The sequence below is a fragment of the Populus trichocarpa genome, chromosome 3 (assembly GCF_000002775.5).
Source record: "Populus trichocarpa isolate Nisqually-1 chromosome 3, P.trichocarpa_v4.1, whole genome shotgun sequence".
Classification (NCBI taxonomy): domain Eukaryota; kingdom Viridiplantae; phylum Streptophyta; class Magnoliopsida; order Malpighiales; family Salicaceae; genus Populus; species Populus trichocarpa.
Window position 1 is genome coordinate 12974863 of NC_037287.2, and position 19692 is coordinate 12994554.

The window sequence follows — 19692 nt, forward strand, 5'->3', positions numbered from 1 at the left end:
TCCTCAAAGGCCATAGATAAATAAATCTAAGAGCCAGTTTCTTTAGCTCTCAACTCTCTCAACCATCTATACAACATTTCCAGAGGCAACAAGACTCGGGAGGGGTAAAACGGTAAAATGGGAGACGTTACTGTAGAGGAGGGAGGGGGGGACCAGAATCCAGGTCACGTGAGGCGCATCCCGTCTGGTAATAATCATTACTATTTTTTTCTCTCTTTATAGCAGAAATGCACCACCATCGTTGGTTTCACAACAGAAAAAACTCCCTCCCCCTTCTCTCTGCGTTTTCTCTCAAGCTGTTTTTTCTTGCTCTCCAAACAATCCATCACAAGTAGCTTTTGAAACAGAAATTGAAAAAAAAAGGTCTCGTTTTATATTTATTTTTGCTGTTTAATTTTCAACCTGATTTTTTTCATGTGCATTAATTAATTAATGCTGGTGTAGTTACTCTTTGGCTGGTTGAATCGGTGCTGGTACTGGATAAAACATCTCAAAAGGAATGACCCATTTGCATGTCATTAAGGGGTGCATGTGTTTGAATGAGGAATTCAAACAAGTCCTGACATGAGTATGCATTTTCCTGTGGTTAACAGATATAGGTTGTTTGGCTCCTGGAAGATTCTCAAAATTGAGATTTCAAGCTCAAAAGTGTTTTTGATACACTTTCCAAGCTTCATGATCTTTAATTTACCAGTGGTGTTTTTCCTAGTTAGTGTACTTTAAAGGTCGCATAATGATCGGTAGTACTTAGCTTTGATTTTGCATTCCCGTTCGCTTCTTCTTGTTTTCAGTCTCTGCGTACCAACAATATAGAGATTCTCCTGGCTGTGCAAGAATCACTATATCTATCTATCTATCTATCAGGCCTTAACCTTGCTTTCTTTTCTGATCAATCCTTGTGTTTATGATTGATTAATGAGATTAATTGTATGTTTGCTTCAAATGATTATCTTATATATAGTCTGATTTTCCCTTTCTTTAATCATGTCCATATATGTTTATTCGCCGGGGGGCCGGGAAGGACGAGAGGTACGACTAGCTAGTATTAACTTGTGCAGTTGAAACTGTTTCTCTATGTGCAGAAGATGACTACCATGGAGCTGGTTGATGTTGCAGTGATAGACCACCCATCGGTGAGTTTGTTCTCTCTTCTCCTCAATCCCACTCCCACTCTCCACTCCCCAACCACCACACCCCTTTCTTTCTGTTACTCCTCTATTTCTCTTCTCGTAACCCACGCGCTCTTTTATCTCTCAAATCAAGTCGCTGATTACTAGTCTACTAAAGTTTTCAAATACTCAACCGAATTCCTAATCTTTGTCTCACGCTCACACACATACCAAATCCACACGCGCGTCCCCTACAATTTGTTACGCAAATCAAACCCCGCTCTACACATCCTTGGTGCCCAAGTAAGTGAAATGATGATTTTACATAACAAAAACCACATAATTATTATGCTATGTAACGGTATATTCTATACATTCTCTATCGAGTATTGCACACGAGGGGCTTATGCATACATAAATCCTCACCCCTTTTAAAGGAGAAGGGCAATACAGTGATTTTGGTTGTGCTTGTGAAAATGCAGGAAATAAAAAGGAGGCAGAACTCCGAGGACGCCGATAGAAGGCTTTTTTTGGGCGGACATTGCCTGCATCACCCAACATTTACCACAGCACCACCATTTGGTAATATTTGTAACACACACGCACACACGCCCGAGCAACAAATCTCTCCCTCTTTTTTATCCCTTTTGTTTCCTCTCTCTCTCTCTCTCTCACTTGATTTCTCTCTTCTGATTTGCTGATTTTTTTTACTGCTCGTACTAGCTAGCTAGCTCTACTCCTATAGCTCACAGTACTGCAAGTACGTAGTACTACTGCAGCTGCTGCTAGTGCTAGTAGTAGCTATGTCGTTTTCCACGCTAAGAGCTCTTGTTTCTGATCAAAATAAGGAATTCTCTGATTACTCTTTGTTTTCCATGCTTAATAATGAAGACCCAGCTGAGCATATTAAAGTGAGCTCTTTTTATGAAGTTGATCACTCCAAGCTGCCTCATAAATCCCCTGATCAACTCAACAAAACCCGGGTTGTGATGGTATTTTTTATACAATTCAACAATATTCTTAAACCCGGCTCAACATTTTTTTCTCTCTGATTTAAAATTTGTTGGTGTTTGTTTCTGCTTGAATAAATATCTCAGGTGAATGAAAAGACCAGGATGAGAGTCTCGCTGAGGTTTCCAAGCATCAATTCTCTAAGATGTTACTTCAATGAGATTGAAGCTATTAATTACAAGAAAGACATGAAAACGAAGAAGCAGCAGCTACCAGCATTCGACGAGAAATACATTATAGGATCAGAAGTTGCAGGGGAAGCTCTTTATAGGAGAATCTCTTCTCAAGAAATGGCAGACAAGAGTTACTCATGGAGTTTCTGGATGGTTAAACATCCTTCGGTTTCACCTCGAAAAGTGTCATACCCACCTACAAGTACTCATGTTAATAAATTTGTTGGTGCAAGGAAGGTGTCTCTCATGTCTGAGCTCAACGGGACAGGCATGGTTAAGTGGGGTCAGCGCCGGCAGGTCAGGTTCTTGGCTAAACACGTAGAGGATAAACGTGAAATAGTGATTGCATCGAAGGATTTGATTAAAAGCGAAGAAGAGAAAGACAGTGATGGTAGTGATGATGACACAGACGATGAGGACGAGGAGGAGGTCGATGTTAAGTTAGTAGTAAACAAGTCAAGTGAAGCTAAAAGGAAATTACGTAAGAGAAAGTGTCAAGGTGGGTCTGGTATTAGCAAATTATCACCAAAAAAGAAAAGGCGTAAAATTGAAAAGAAGAACCAGATTGTGGTCTATAGGCAAAAGAAGAACAAACTCATCAAGAATTCTATTGACAGATGGTCTGCGGGGAGGTAATAAAGCTTTTATTAGTTAATAAACTAAATTCAGATCGTCATTTGTGTTAATATATTTTTTTGATTAGTGTCTATATGTAGCTAGCTAATTTGGTTGGGTGATTTCTGTGAAGGTATAAATTGGCTGAGGAAAACATGTTAAAGGTAATGAAAGAGCAAAATGCTGTGTTTCGACGCCCAATTTTAAGGCCAGAATTGAGAGCTGAGGCACGGAAGTTGATTGGGGATACTGGGCTGTTAGACCACTTGTTGAAGCATATGTCAGGGAAGGTGGCTCCGGGAGGAGAAGAGAGATTCAGAAGGAGGCATAACGCAGATGGAGCAATGGAGTATTGGCTGGAGAAGGCTGATTTGGTTGATATCAGGAAAGAGGCTGGTGTGCAGGATCCTTATTGGACACCTCCACCTGGGTGGAAACCTGGTGATAATCCTAGTCAGGATCCAGTTTGTGCTAGAGAGATCAAGGAACTCAGAGAAGAAATTGCTAAAATTAAAGGGTACTGGTCCTTCTGTTTTAACTAGGATTGATTGTCTTTCAATTTTGTGTGGTCTTTTAGCTTGTTAGTGCTGTTGATCTGGTAATGCCCACCAGTTTTTCTCTGTTACTCTTGGGGTGAATTGTGTGCGCTACTGATTCCATCTCTCGCGTATGTGTTGTTCTTATGGGGGGCAGGGAGATGGAGGCAATGGTGTCTAAAAAACACGGGGAGGAATTAGCAATGGTGGCAGCACCGAATTATTCTCCTACAAGTCAGGACATGGAGCATGACAACTTCTTAATTCCACTGAAGGTAATAGATATGAAAGTTTGACCAGATTTTTGGACTGACCCAAGTTCTTCTCTTGACAATCCATGTACTATTTTTGCAGGAAATGTACATTGATTTGGTGAATAAGAAGGTAAAGATGGAGGAACAACTAAAGGAAATTTCAGAATCTTTGTATGGGATGAAGGTAGGAGAGCATGAGAATTCTTCCTTTAATAATTATCATTTTCTTTTCAATTGAAGTGTGTAAGATTTGATATGAATGATTCTTTCCACGTTATGACGTTCTGGGTGCTACTAGTGTATATAAGATTCGTTCAAATAAGAAATTCCTGGGTGATTGCATGATCCACATCATTGAAAGATGGTAGTAACAAACTGACCATCTGATGCATGTATCTATTCTAGATAATAAGTTGATGCATAAATTGCCATGAAACCATTTGAGAAGCTGTTATATTTAGAGGCTTGATATGGGAGTGTTGCTTATTCCAGACTAGATTTTTGCAATTATTTAGTTCAATTTAAAGCTCAAAATCCCACATTAAATAGTTTCATAAATGATGAATGTTCTGGCAGTGGATTTCCGTTGTCCTTGGTAGTACTTTCTAATCTGGACAGCATTTATATTGTAACAATGATACGCTTAATGATGATCTTAGGATGAATTGGTTAGTTATGAATTTAGTTGTCCTTACAGTGCAACGGGGAGGCTTGGCTGCATTTATTGTTGTAGCATTTAATTATGCATTGAACGCGGTCATTATTGTGATGATGGAAATATTTAATTGATGCAGGAAGAAATGGAGAAGCTAAAAACCAGAGTGGAGAAATCAAACAGAGCAGAATCAACTGAAAAGCCAGCTTTATTAATGGGCTCAACAGAGTCAATCACGCCAGCAGGAACTGGAAGAAAGGGGAAAGGAGTAATGCATCAGGAAAAAGAAGCAACGGTTTTAGGGGAATCAGCACAAGAACAATGCAAGTCATCATCAGGAGGCATCATAGCACCAAGAACAGAATCACCAGCACCAACGGAGGACAGGGCAGCAAAGATAGAGAGGCTGAAAAGCGGGTTTAGAATATGCAAGCCCCAGGGAAGTTTCCTGTGGCCGGATATGACTACCTTAACCCCTCACCCTCAGGTTGTGGTCCTACTAGAAGACCTCATTGCGGTACAAACACCTCCCTCAGTGTCCTCCACTACACCAAAACAATCTCACTTCCTCTTTGCTCCTCCATCTCAAACCCATACACCCCACCGTACTTTCCCTGTGAAGCCATTAGCTGAGAGAAGGCCTGTCACCATTCCCCAATCCACAGCTGCCACGACTCCAACCAGCTGTCCTCCCCTTGATCAAATGACTCACTCCCAGTATGAGAATAGCAGCATTTCCACTTCTACTACCATCACCACCACTACCAAAACCCCTCTCATCAACCTTAATGAGCCACTGAATACCAATCAAACTGATGATTATGGATTGTTTTATGGGTCTCAGTCTCATGCTGAAGCCTCTCCTCACCCTGTCACTTACCAAAGAAGACATCATCAAAATGTGACCACCAGTATTGCCATGCCAAGTGTATGTGTACTTATCAAATCTCAATTTCAATTCATACCCATATTTTAGTGATACTATCATAGTATACAAGTTGACTCCTTTTTCATTTTCTGTATGTTTTACACAGTTGGGACCCACAAAGAAAGGGATGATGAGCCAATGGGAGGAAGGTGATCGGAGAACAGGAATGATAAGGTACTGTGAGCAGTGTGAGCAGCAACAGGGATGCTCCTCTGCCTCTTCCATTGCATCTTCTTCCTTGCCAATGGGAAAGGGGACTTGGTTGGCTCTGGCTACTTCTAAGGCTTCCGTGGAGCACAAATCTAAAAGGGGTTAAACAATCTATAATAATAATAGTAGTAGTAATAATGGCTAGTTTATTATGCTAGAGTAGTTATTAGTTAAACCCCTGGAAAAACATTGATTAGGTTGGGTTTCACTTAATGCTTTCCCTGTCTTTGGGCAAGGAATCTTCTTAACATAGTTATATACATATGGCATATACAAGGCACAAAGAGCTTTTAGCGTATAGGAAAAGGAGGAAAGTCTGCAATACGATTTATGCGTTAGATATTTTTTTGGTTACTCTGATGTTCTCTTTATCTACCAGGAAATAATATAGGAATTATTATGTTCCATTGCATTTGCTGTTCATGTTGGTGGGTCAATTTAGCTTTGATTGATCGCATTACAAATTGACTAGTAAGTTCACAGAATGCTGTTGTAGTTTTGAGAAAAAAAATCCACAGGTACGCATTAGCAAACAGGCTTGTTTAATCAAAGCAATATCAAGAACAGATGCAAAATTTCAGAATGAATGCAGTTATGTTAGGACCTTTTATGGCGATATGATCCGGTCTACATAACTATCTCTCTCTCTCTCAAAATGCACATGATCCGGTCTATATAACTATCTCTCTCTCTCTCTCAAGATTTATATTGTTTTTTAAAAATATTTTTTATTTAAAATATATTAAATTTTTATTTTTTTTATATTAGTATATCAAAACTATTAGAAAGTATTAAAAAAAAGGACATTGAGTCGAGTTATGTGTAAAAAAAGATAAAAAAAATCATCATCTAATTTTATAGTAACTAGAAACCCTAATTGATCTACAAAGATCTTGATTAAAGAGCTGATGATATAATAAAAAATTTAGATATCACATCTTATATGACCTATTTAAAATAATTTATTTTTAATAACATATATTATATTATTTAGATATTATTTTTATTATCCATTATACAACCTCCAAGAAAACAAAACCCAATGTTGGACCTTACTATCTCATTGTCATTTAGTGAATAATAAGGTTATGTTATTTAGCCCTATGATATATTAATTAACATCAAAAGGAAAAGGCCCTAATGTTGGATCATTCCATCATGAGTTAATTAACATATGATAAGATCATTTAATATACATAATTTAGTACCTATGGTCATGGTTTAAATGACTATATACTAAATAACATTCAAAGAACATTGTCCAACACAGGACCATTCCATCATGTTTTATTTACTACATGATGAGAATATCTATGTATGAGACTTATTACGATTTGAAAATCTCGTATTATATATTTTTTATAATTTTCTTTCTTTGGTTATCTTAATCTTATGATTCATATCATGGATTTAGTAGTTAACTTGATTGATTTGAGTTTTTTTTTAAAAAATTGATATATATTTTTTAATTTCATCATTTAACATCTAGTTGATTATGAATTAAACTTTGTCATTTGTTTTGATTTATTTTCTATGAAGTTATCTCAACCTCATGACCTGAATCATGAATTTTGCGAGTTAACTTGGATAGATTTATGTCGTTTTATTGTATTTTTTTAGATTGTGTTTTTTTCTTTCAATTTCACCATTTAATTATGAGTTTATTGGAAATTAAATTTTATAATTTGTTTTCTTTTCTTTATATAGAGTTATTGTGATTTAAAATCACTCGAATTACAAATTTAAAATATTACCTCAAGTTGACTTGAATTAATAAAATATATTCTCATTTCATTATTTTTTTTAGTCAATGTTTTTATCAATTGCTCAATATATGACTTTATGCCTTTTTATCTTATTCAATTTATACCAAACACAAAACATAACAAATTGTCAAGTCTATATCTAACACAAGACATGACAGATATCTAGCCACTCCAATATAGCTATTTCCAGTCAAATTCAATCAAATATTATTTGACTTACCAAAAATGATCTAAATACTTAATAATCACCCCCCCCCCCCCCCACCCCAACAAAAATTGATTATTTCAATTTCATAATCATTTTATTTCTCTTCCCTCACGAGAATAAAACGTAAGAGGAAATAAGCACAAGCGGCCCCCCCACCCCCCAAAAAAACAGTTCAGAGTAGAAGGGTCCCCATGAACCTTCATGCAATTGCCCCCACCCACCCCCCAGGTTGTGTTTCACGTGAGATGAAAAATTAAAAGAAAAAATGTTGATGTGTTCAAAAACAATGCAAGAAAGATAATAAAAATAAATATCATATAATTATGTTAAATAGAGATCACACATAAATTATAAGTTAAAATTTTATTATTAAATATTTTCTTAAATAGTTTTCAAAAATACATGATAAATAACCCTATTTTATATATTGAAAAACTCTTAATTAAAACAAAAAAAAATTTAAAACCAAAAGAAAAAAATTCATGAATCGTAACTTCCGAGTCTTGCTTGAATGTCTTACCAATTTCTGATAGTCACACAATTTTAATCCTATAAAAAATAAAATCTTTCAGCAAAATCTTATATTAAATTCGAGAAAATTATATCCATCGACATAAATTTATGTACCAGGAAAAAAAATCCCATGCATCAATTAGCCAGTCATATCATCTCCTGCAGGATTCATGAAAATGCGACATGGAGGCAGGGAATTCGGAAGCAATATATCTTATTTCGAACATCAATCTCACATGAAATAAATTGCTAATTAAATTGCCTGAGCTAATAAAATGTCTCATTTATTTTGAGAATAAACAGAGGTAATGTACATGTGTCAAGGTGTCTGATCCTCTAATTAGTGAAGTTGTTGATCCAAAAATGTCTCCCAGTCCAGCAAATTCACGCATGGAAGGCAGAAGATCATATATATCAGCTAGTTTTAGGGTATTGTACTGAAGTTATCAACTGGTTCGCACAGAGTTTTGCCCAACTGGTAATTAAAACTTTGAGAAAAAGACATCTATGAATCTGCTAGCTGCTTTCTATATCGTTAAATATTTTATTCAGTTGATTCTCTTTCGAAGAATAGCTAGCTAGAGCTAGCAGAAGTGCTAATATTTTAATCTGAACTCAAGTTGACCTACTTGATAAACACGGCAATGCAGATAGTACTCAATATATATTCTCTGTAAGGAATCCAAGCTCAAGAACTTGTGCTTAATTAACAGAATAGGTCTGACAAAGTATAAGTGACCAGCACACCTCCTTCATTCCTGCCTGCTGCTGGCCACCAGCTTACAATTTAAGAAATTCAAGCTTCTGCTTGTTGACCTGCTGGGGATACAACTATAAGAAAATAAGTACTTCCCTTCCAAGAACAGCCAGGCTGCGGTGTTGACCTTGATACTAACTTCAATCTGTTATTTTTTTTATCTTACATGTGCTTGGTTGTACTGAACAGGGACAGCTGTAAACTTGTCCTTATCAGGTGATTCAATTAAGTATATAAACATATAAATGAAGGCCTGCCGCTGTGTGTTGTGGTGTCTTTACTTGCTAAACATACCAATCAAACTGATTTTTGTTATCTAGCCCTAGATGATGCCTGAATCCCATAGTTCTATAGAGCTTCCCGTTTTTGACATCTCACAGCCCATTAGCCCATCCTGTCTCTCCTCCCTTTCTCTAGCCTGCAACGAATGGGGTTTCTTCCATATAATTAACCATGGAGTTTCGAAAGATGTTTACAGGAAACTCTACTCCCTCTCGACACATATCTTCAGCCTGCCTTACGAGTCCAAAATCAAGTTAGGTCCATCATCATCGGTAAGAACCTACACCCCTCATTTTATTGCATCGCCATTCTTTGAAAGTCTTCGTGTTTCCGGACCAGACTTCTTTGCTTCTGCACAAAGTTCCACAGGAATTCTCTTGGACAATCCAAATCCTGATGAATTCAGGTAATAAATAGTAATTCACAAGTCAGAACTACTATTTTCACCTATTTTTCTCATTCCTTTAATCAGTTGAGAATGAAGCATGAAGCCAAGCAATAAAATGAAATCTGTTATATTCTTATTATAGAGCATGTTTCTGATGAATATATTTCTGTTACTTTGTGTTTACACCAGTGAGACAGTTAAAGAATATGGGATCGAAATGTCTGAGCTTTCGAGAAGAATAGTGAGGGCAGTGCTAATGAGCATGGGAGGAGATTTTGCAAGGAAGTTTTATGAATCTGATTTCAATAACTGTCACGGATACTTGAGAATAAACAGCTATTCGCCACCAGAAATTAGTACTGTGGAAGGAAAAGAAGTTGAGGGGCTTGGAATGCACACGGACATGAGCTGTGTGACAATTGTATGTCAAGATGAGATTGGAGGGCTTCAAGTAAGATCCAGGGAAGGGAAGTGGATGGACATAAACCCACGTGAAGATACTCTTGTAGTGAACATTGGAGATTTGATGCATGCGTGGAGCAATGGGAAGTTGAGATCATCTGAACATAGAGTTGTTTTAAAACGAAACGTACACAGATTCTCTTTAGCCTTCTTTTGGTGCTTTGAGGATGAGAAGGTGATTTTTGCCCCAGATGAAGTGGTGGGAGAAGGAAGTATGAGGATCTATAACCCATTTGTTTGCAGAGAATATTTGAAATACAGAGAGAGCAGTGAGAAAGGTAGGTTTGATAAGGTTGGGTTTACTGTCAAAGATTTTGCTGGAAATCTGGAACGATAGGGAGGTACGTAGTTGATCTGCACTAATTGTTGTATATGCATTTTCTTTTTGTCTATGATTCTGTTGACTTTCCTTTTGCTGTGGAGGTGCTTTGAGGTTATGAGAGATGTAAGAGGAAATGATGGTTTAATGGTTAAGATTGTTGCTGTTCTTGTTATCAAAAAGATTGTTGCTGTCCTTTTTAAGGGGTTTTATGCCATATTTCTGCTGCTTTCCAAGCTGTATGCTCCAGAAATGTTGGATATTCTCTGTTGATTAAATTGACATAACATGCATACCAAAAGAATTATATATTACCAGTTGTCCAAGTATACAAAGTGTACCTCGGCAGATAATCATTTGTTCATTACCAGATGGCTGGTCAAACATAAAAAATGCATGCATGTCAACTAAAAACAAATGGCCCAACTGAAAGATGAATGGAGGTTGCAGACTCTCATGGCTAAATCTATCTTCTTTGCATTGAATGGAGGTGAGGGGTCAAGTCGCGATCGGAAGCTCCTCGCGTTTCTGCAAGTATAATATGTTGAAAAATACTGCATGAGATCACACAACGACCTCTAAATGATTCATTTCGTGTTTATAGGAACAAATAAAATGAATCAAATTTGCTTTCATGTATAAATACAAGCTCGATGTTCTTGGCAAAGCCAATTTAAGCCACCCAGACTAGAAAATAATTGAAAAGACCTCAGCAGCACAATCTAGAAACGAAGAGATTATTTGCAAGATGCCACAACAAACCGGATCTTCTTGGCATCCCTATGTCATATTCCTGAAATAGAGCTTGCTGAGATGGTCCGGCCAGAATTTGTAGAGCTGTGAATTTTCAATGATGAACTGTACGTAGGTTGCAGTGATCGAAGACGCCACAGTGGACTTCGACATTATAATTCATGCCAACTTGCCTGGCAACCGGCTGTTAGACTTTAGAGTGAAGGTTGTGGTTACAATTGAGACAAACTCTTTTGTTAGTAATTGTTAAAAATATCAATTAAAAGAATAATTATTAAAATTTTTATCCCAAAATATTGAAGCCTCTTTTACTATCTTGGATAAATCATCCAAACAAGAAAAGAAAAGAAAAAAAAAGAAGAAAGAAAGAATGAAAAATAAGCTGCTGGATACATAGAGGTGATCATTTTCGGTTCGGTTCAGTTTTTATAAAAATAAGTAATCAAACTGAATTTTTTTTAAAAAAACCGAAACTGGTTCAAACCGACTGGTTTCGGTTCGGTTCTGTTTTTTAGAACAAAAACCGGTTCAAACCGGTTTGGCTCGGTTTTTTTGGTTTTGACTCGGTTTTTTTTCCAGTTTTTTCGGTTTGGGTTCGGTTCGGTTTTTTTGATTTTAGGCTTATAAAACCGAAACTGAACCGGTTGGTTTTTTCAAAATTCTAATCGGTTTTTTTCACGGTTTGATTTTTTTAGTTTTTTTTCCCGATTTTCTCGGTTTAATCGGTTTTTCGGTTTTTTAACTCACCCCTATATGATATCAACACATGCTGCTGTGAAAGGAAGATATGCATTATAAAAAATAAATTTTAATTTAATTTATAATTTAAAAATTGTTTTTAATAAACAATACATGACAAAAATGACTTTCAAGTTAGCAATATATTTGATAATAACTATTCAAAATGTTTTTTTTAGGAACGGATGAAGAATCGGTCAAAAATCACAAGCGCAAAGTTAAGTTTTTTAATTTTGATTAAATAAAAAATGTCGACTTAATTTTATAATAAATTCTATATTTAAGTCAAATACTATTTCCAACCAAATATATTTATAACTTTTATAAATCGAAAATTTAGAAAAAGAATCAAATTAATCTGTAAAAATCATATATATATCCGATTAGCTTCTAGATAGGCAATCCGGAGTGCAATTTACAAGAATTTCTTTCTAGCAACTCCCACTCGGGAGGAGGATACAAGGACGAAGATCAAGTAAAGCAAAAAGAAAAGTGCTAAAATCCGAAAAAGACTTAAATTTCAGGGACTGAGAGAATAGTTTATACCAAATATTTCAAACAAAAGACAAAATTAACTCGACAAACACGCCCCTCAACCCCCGCGCTCTCTCCCGGTCTCTCTGCAATTTCCAGGGTTTCCTGTTTTCGATTACCCCATTCGATTAAAAAATCGGAGAGATGGTTCTATCACAGAAGATTCACGAAGCATTCAAAGGAACAGTGGAGAGAATCACAGGTCCACGCACTGTTTCTGCCTTTAAAGAGAAAGGCGTTCTTAGTGTCAGCGAATTCATTCTCGCCGGTGACAATCTCGTCTCTAAATGCCCCACTTGGTCCTGGTAATTTGGTTCTTCGCCACTTCCCCCATTTACAAAGCCTCCATCTTTTCATTGTGTAAAATTCTTCGGTTTTTTATCATAAATTATATGCTTTAATTTTGGTCTTGATTTTGTTCTGTTTTTAATAGGGAATCTGGTGAGCCGAGCAAGAGGAAGCCTTACTTGCCTGCAGAGAAACAGTTTCTGATTACTCGAAATGGTAAGTTCTGCCATTATCAGCAGTGTTCTTTTTTTTTTTTGTATCTTCATCTATGAAGTTATTATTTTTATATGGCAACTAGCAATTACATAGACTTGTAATGTTCTTGTTTAGTGAAGAAAAAATACAGAGGGATATCGCAGTTCACATTGTTTTGAATGTAAAGAAAGATGCTAATTTATACTCATTCAATTTGATGAATACGTTTGCAGTTTTTGCTTTATTGTATATTGTTAATGCAAATTGTGAACTTCACTTTTAGTTCCTTGTCTACGAAGAGCTGCGTCTGTAGAAGAAGATTATGAAGCTGCTGGAGGTGAAGTTCTACTTGATAATGAAGATAATGATGGATGGCTAGCAACTCATGGGAAACCTAAAGGTATCCATTCTTGCTGGAGCTCGATATCTACAACCAATGTTTAGTCTTCTCAGCTCTGACTTTATGATTTGCATTTGGTCTAGAAACTAAAGGTGACGAGGATGAGAATGTGCCTTCAATGGAGGCTCTAGATATCAGTGTTAAAAGAATTCCTATCCAAACAAACCCTTCATACTTTGGGGGAGAGGAGGAAGATATTCCTGACATGGCAGACTTTGAAGACCCTGACAATCTAATCGAATCAGATCCTGTAACTTGCTAATTCTATTCTTCACACCCTTGTTATTTTCTGGTTAGAAAGGTGGAAATATTTTTATAGTTCTCTATTCAAATTTGAGTGATGTAGGCAACACTTCAGACTACGTATCTAGTGGCTCACGAACCTGATGATGATGATAACATTCTACGCACTCGAACATATGATGTCAGCATCACGTAAGATGAATTTTGATTGATAGTTTTTCCTTAAATCTGGGTGTTATAACAGCTCTAGAGCATTTGCCATGTTCTGTTGAACTATGTGATTTATCTGTGGTACTATTCTCATAGCTGAGGTCCTCATGCTTTCTTTCAAACACCAATGTAATAGTCCAATATGGTTGCAAGAAGTCTGAATTAATTGAAACTCGATGCATTTTTTTAAGCCTATCATAACATGGTTTTTTTCCTTGTATCTGCAGGTACGATAAATATTATCAAACTCCTCGTGTATGGCTTACTGGATATGATGAGGTTTGTTGCCATTCTATCAAATATTTTCGACCCTTTTCAGTTGGGTAGTGAGTATTAGAACAATATATTTTACCAATCAAAGATATTTTGGTGCAATGAAAATGCACATGAAGGTTGTGATCTCTATTTATTGTAGTCTCTGAAATTGATTTCTGAACATGGTTATAGGCAAGGCCGTATCGTATTGAATTGAACTTGTTCCTGCACATCATCTATGCAGTTTGACTCATTTGCTGACTGTGTTCTTTTCTTGATGGCAGTCAAGGATGCTTTTGGAACCAGAGCTTGTACTTGAAGATGTTAGCCAAGACCATGCACGCAAAACGGTGCTGAGATTTTTTATGCTGTTTACCAATCGATATTGTACACGCACACAAATAGCCCCCTTTTGCTTTGGATCTGCTATTAGTAGACCGAGGAACTGTTATTTGGCAGAGTCATGATGTGGTTGAATAAAATTCTTGTGGTGTTGCGCGCATGCCTGCATCTTAGTGTGGGTGCCTGCATGACTTTACAGTACAAATAGGTCACCGTGGCTCACCAATGGCGTCATGTGGTTGTGACCTTAAGATCCATAAAAGGGGGGGGGGGGGGGGGAATGTGAATTTACATTTTAATGATTTCATGAGATCTCACTCTAGAATCAAAATTCTTAAAGTAATACAACCCTCCTTGCATTGCAGTGGAATTTTAAGGTTGTGGACCTTGAGTGGGGCATCATTTTAAACGTGTGTCAGTTTTTACAGAACCATTTTGCATGTGTCTGCATCACCTTATGCTTCTAAATTTTTTTTTCTCTCAAGTTTAAGTCAGATTGAGAAACTGGGAAGTCTTCCATTGGTCATTTTCTGCTTGATATATCTCCTGACTTTTGTGTGTCATTTCATAGAGAATAAATTTATGTGTTGCTTCTTATAATCTTTTCTCCTTGTATCTAAATTGATCCTGCACAGGTAACTATTGAAGACCATCCTCACTTACCTGGGAAGCATGCATCAGTGCATCCTTGCCGACATGGGGCTGTAATGAAGAAAATTATTGATGTTCTAATGTCACGCGGAGTTGAGCCAGAAGTTGACAAGTGAGTTTTTTTTTAAAAATCTTATACCAATGGAGGGAAAAATGAAATTCAATGAAATACCTATAATTGTAAGTATGTCCTGGACTATTCTCACAAGAACCCAGTGAAATTAGGTTGGAGGCTTAAATATAGGTCTGAGTGGAGCCCATATAGTTTTATCCAGAGCTTGTGTGAATTTCCTAATAACAAAATAGAATGTTCTCTTCCTAAATCAGATGAGTTTCTTACTCAGGAAGTCAAAGATAGTCACCAAATTTTGCTGGGTTAGACTACCTTGTCCAAGGCAGTTCAATTATTTGTGGTTCCCATACCTCTCTTTGATATTTTGGAAATAAACTACAGCAATAAGATCCAATGGAATTGTGACAGGAGACCATCTCTAATGCTGATGGGATGCTCTGCTCTCAGACACTAGTCACCAGTTAATCTGCTTTTCTTTCTTTATTTTTTTTTAAAAATAACAGAAAAAAGAAGCTGCTTATATGCAATATCAACCCGCAATAAGACATGCAACATCTCTGGATCATTTAACCTCGATCCTGTCACAGACTCTCAGCTCCTGGCCTGATGTCTCATAGTCTGTGTACTATTCAGCAACATCTGTGGATGATTAATAGTTTTATTTGCTCAAGTTTGATTCGTTTCTGTTTTTGTACATTTAGTTTATGGCATTTTATTCTAGATCTTTAATGTCAATACATCCTTCCTGTCATTTTGTAGATATTGTGATTGCGATTACATGTCAATACATCTTTCATAATCTCCCACTTCTATTTTCCCCTTAGTTTATGGCATTTTGTTCCAGTGTACAATTTTCCTGTCTTGGTTACTATCTATGGTTCTCTGTCATTTTTTAGATTTTGTGATTGCAATTACATGTAAATACATCTTTCATAATCTCCCACTTTCATTTTTGTCTATCTCTGTGTATCTTACAATTGCAATTTCTTACTTTGTAGGTACCTTTTCTTATTTTTGAAATTTGTAGCCTCTGTAATTCCAACCATTGAATATGATTACACCATGGATTTCGATCTTGGTAGCTCAAGTAGCTGATGTGAGGTAGTTTCCATAATTAATCTCTTTTCCCCTCTCGACATTGTTCCAACATTGTTGAAAATTTTGAGCATATTTTTTTTTTCCTTGGCGTAGTAAAATGCTATGCTTTGGAACATGTGCATGTCAAACAATTTTCTTTGCCATTGTTGTTCCTGCTCTCCAAATGAAAGAATATGCTTGTAAAAAGTATGTCAACCGGTCTGGTTGGATTCTTATTGTTGATTTACTCACTAAGCATTACCTTTGGTACCTTTGGTTTCTTGGTGTCAGTTGAGCAGATCCTTTTTAATCCTATTTCATGGGCTGTTTTCTTTTCTTACTATACCACCCTGATCCTCCATTTAAGTGCACCTTGACTGAATCGTGGCACATTTCCTCTTCTTGATTTGGATCAATTCTACTATTAGATCTGATCTTGTTCTCGTTGTCAAACTGCCTAGGTCTTAACCTAAATACCGGATTCTTGATGATTTTCAATACAAAGGTTATGTCACTCTGCAGAACTTCTTATTTGAACTCTCTGCATTGAGTGATCAAGAAGCAGATACACCATCTATACTTAATCTACGATGTTTTAATTTAGACATCATCTATATAACTATTTATTGAGTTTGGTGATGATTTTTAAATGATGTTTGTTTACCCTTGCCAGGCTGAAACTGCAGTAAATTCAAGAAAAATCTTCTGGGGTGTTTGCAATCATTGCACCGTACAACTTCCATAACAATTATTATTGTACATAAATCCTATAAACAATTTCTTACTGATACGCCTCAATAACTGTGAATCCCTTGTGTTCTTATGATCAAGTAATTGTTTATTTATACAATGTAAATGCACAGTTTTATTTGGATTGTTTAACGTGACAAACCATGTTCAATAAACTTGGCAGGGTAACTTGCTCACTGCAGGCATGGTTATGATTAGGGGTGAGCAAATCCGGTTCGGTTCGGTTTTGACCCGAAAAAAACACCCAAACCGAAAAAAAAAAAAAAAAGAGACCCGAAACCGAACCGGAACCGGCCCAAACCGGCCGGTTTCGGTCCGGTTTCGGTCCGGTTTTTTATCCAAAAAACCGGACAAACCTATAGGCTTATTTTGGGCTTTTTTATGGGCTTTGTAATGGGTTTCTAATGGATTTCTATTAGGCTTACAATTAATATTGATATTGTCTCATTTTCTTTGAAGATTCCAAATATATTTAATTTTTTTACCCCTAAATATTCATTTATATGAAATTATTAATGTCAATCTGTTCAATATATTTTTTAACTTACTAATATTTTTCTACTTCCGAAAAGTTTAAATAAATAACACGCACTCACAATCACACAACAATAAGTTTAAATCCAAATTACAAACCATTGCCTTCAAAGGGCTTAACAAAAAAACAACAAATAACATTACATTATCGTAAAACACTCCAAGCCACAAAAAATAAATCTTCATGTGCACATCGTCTCAATAAAAAAGCACTTCAAGAGCATTGCACTTTGATTCCTGAAATTCATAATCTAGAATTATAACATGATAAATTAAATCAGAAGATATAAAAATAAAAAAAGATATTTATACCATATGCATCACAATTTGTGAACTAATTATCATCCGTTGCTAAATGCAACTTTCCATCAAATTCTACAAAATAAAATATTAAACATGTTAGAATAAAAATATGTTAATTAATAAATCATAAAATAAAAGATGTAAGTTTTTAAGAAACATTACCTGATTCAAGGTTTTCGTAGGTTTCAAAATCATTCATCAAGGTTGTATTATCAACTGGAATTGGACCATGATGCAACCAATTTTGACAACAAATAAGTGCTTGAACTGTTGCTGGAGATAGAGAACTTCGAAATTGGTCGAGTATACGACCACCTGTGCTAAAGGCTGATTCGGAAGCCACTGTGGATATAGGAATAGCCAGAACATGTTATGCAACTTTCGAAAGTATCTTATATTTTGAAGCATTAATCTTCCACCAACCCAAAATATCTAATTTATCATCATTAGGATCCTCACAACCATCGACCAAATACCTCTCAACCTCATTTCTATTTTCCACACTATCTTCCTCTAGCAAGTGCCTTTTGAACCGAGCTAAAGTGTTAACATCTATCTCCATGTCATCAATAGCATCATTAACATCTTGTTTATGCCTATTATCATCCACCACTTCATCGGCTTTCAAATAAAACTCATACAAGCTCACCAAATTATCTCTCACTTTTTTTGTTAGCAATTGTGCTTTGTCATGATTATACAACTCACCAAAACAAAATTTCACATATTTCAATTTAAGACGTGGATCCAAAACATTAGCAACATACAATAAATAATTCTGATTTGCTCCATAACCCCAATACTTCTCAAACTTACTCATCATGTTCATCGCCATTCCACTCAAAAGATTATCTCTACTTTTACACAATTGCATCAAGTTTGTATGCATGTAAATCAATTCATTGAAGAAAGAATTTGATGTAACATGCAATGAGCCAGAAAATTTCAATGTAACCATGTAAAAGATCTTTAAAAACTTCAGCAAAGTTCTAGCATTTTCCCAATCCTCCAAACTAGGTGGCCCTATGTTTTTTTTATTCCCCTTTGAATCAACCTCCAAAAAGTAACTCACATACCTAGGTTCACTTTGACCTAACCTCACAAACACCTTTTCAAACTTTTCAGCAGCTTCTAACATAAGATAAGTTGAATTCCATCGAGTTGCAACATCCAAACACAATGATTTCTTACACTCTATATGCAACTTTTCTGCACACTTCTTAAATGCAAGTAGCCTAGAGGGTGAAGATCTCACAAACCTAATTGCATTTCGAATCTTAACAACAAAAACATTCATCTCTTTCAAACCATCACATACAATCAGGTTTACAATGTGTGCACAACATCTAACATGCAAATGTTCATTTGACAATATATTAGTTGGCCAATCTTTCATCACATTCTTTAAATATGAAAGAGTAACACTATTAGAGCTTGCATTGTCTACTGTAACAGTTAAAAGTTTATCAATCCCCCAATCTAACAAACAATTCTCAATAACTTGACCAATTGTCTCACCCATATGATTGGAAACTTGACAAAAATTCAGAATTCTTTTATGCAAATTCCATTCATTATCAATCCAATGAGCCGTTAAGGACATATAGTTAATGTTTTGGATTGATGTCCATGTATCTGTTGTTAAGCATAATCGTTGACCCTTAAGAGCTCTCTTTAATCTTTCCTTCTCTTCAACATAAAGTTTCAAACAATCTCTCATAACAGTGAAACGAGAAGGAACGTCAAATCTAGGCTGCAAGGTCCTAGAAAATAATCTAAGTCCCTTACCCTCCACAAAATTAAAAGGCAACTCATCAATTATAACCATTTTCACTAGTGCCTTTCTGCATTCATCATAATCATAACCTATTGCCTTAAGAGTTCCCACACTTCGATCTCCTAATTCACCCCCTACTTTATTAGGTTCTAATACCAAAATTTTTTGCTTCTTATCAACCACAAAAGGAAACTTTTTGCATACTTTCAAATGACTCCACATATTACTTGTCCCATTAATAATAGTATGACATGCATAATCCTTTCCACAATAATTACATTCAGCTCTAGGGGTTGTAGGATCACCATCAAGTTTTGTAAAATGATCCCAAATTTGTGACTTTTTTTTATCATCAACATTTCTTTTCCTAGATGCAGGGACTT

At 36.0% G+C, this 19692-nt stretch overlaps 3 protein-coding genes across 5 annotated transcripts; all 3 read left to right on the forward strand.

Annotated features, from left to right (window-relative positions):
* Positions 1-1060: 1060 nt before the first annotated feature.
* LOC7491928 (protein DYAD) lies at positions 1061-5898 on the forward strand. Its single transcript, XM_002303449.4, has 9 exons — positions 1061-1133; positions 1592-1691; positions 2001-2101; positions 2207-2925; positions 3042-3425; positions 3602-3719; positions 3799-3882; positions 4493-5281; positions 5388-5898. Exons 1-9 carry the CDS (start codon positions 1086-1088, stop codon positions 5595-5597), a joined length of 2553 nt encoding a protein of 850 aa, XP_002303485.4. The 5' UTR covers positions 1061-1085; the 3' UTR covers positions 5598-5898.
* A 3082-nt stretch (positions 5899-8980) lies between these two features.
* Positions 8981-10368, forward strand: LOC7465492 (gibberellin 20-oxidase-like protein). Its single transcript, XM_024597264.2, has 2 exons — positions 8981-9423; positions 9595-10368. The coding sequence occupies exons 1-2, from the start codon at positions 9062-9064 to the stop codon at positions 10202-10204; spliced, it is 972 nt and encodes a 323-aa protein (XP_024453032.1). The 5' UTR covers positions 8981-9061; the 3' UTR covers positions 10205-10368.
* Positions 10369-12165: 1797 nt separating this feature from the next.
* Positions 12166-16850, forward strand: LOC7465493 (autophagy-related protein 3). Of its 3 annotated transcripts, XR_002980741.2 has the most exons (11): positions 12172-12516; positions 12645-12715; positions 12978-13094; positions 13178-13344; positions 13441-13529; positions 13775-13826; positions 14087-14152; positions 14780-14907; positions 15867-15969; positions 16407-16450; positions 16619-16850. XR_002980741.2 is itself a non-coding variant. In XM_002303451.4 (10 exons), exons 1-9 carry the CDS (start codon positions 12356-12358, stop codon positions 15961-15963), a joined length of 948 nt encoding a protein of 315 aa, XP_002303487.1. In that variant the 5' UTR covers positions 12176-12355; the 3' UTR covers positions 15964-15969; positions 16619-16850. The 3 variants fall into 3 exon arrangements, 2 of the variants coding, with proteins under 2 accessions (XP_024452408.1, XP_002303487.1); XM_002303451.4 differs by lacking the exon at positions 16407-16450 and having other exon boundaries at positions 12176-12516; XM_024596640.2 differs by lacking the exons at positions 15867-15969; positions 16407-16450; positions 16619-16850 and adding an exon at positions 15372-15691 and having other exon boundaries at positions 12166-12516.
* The last annotated feature ends 2842 nt before the right edge of the window (positions 16851-19692 follow it).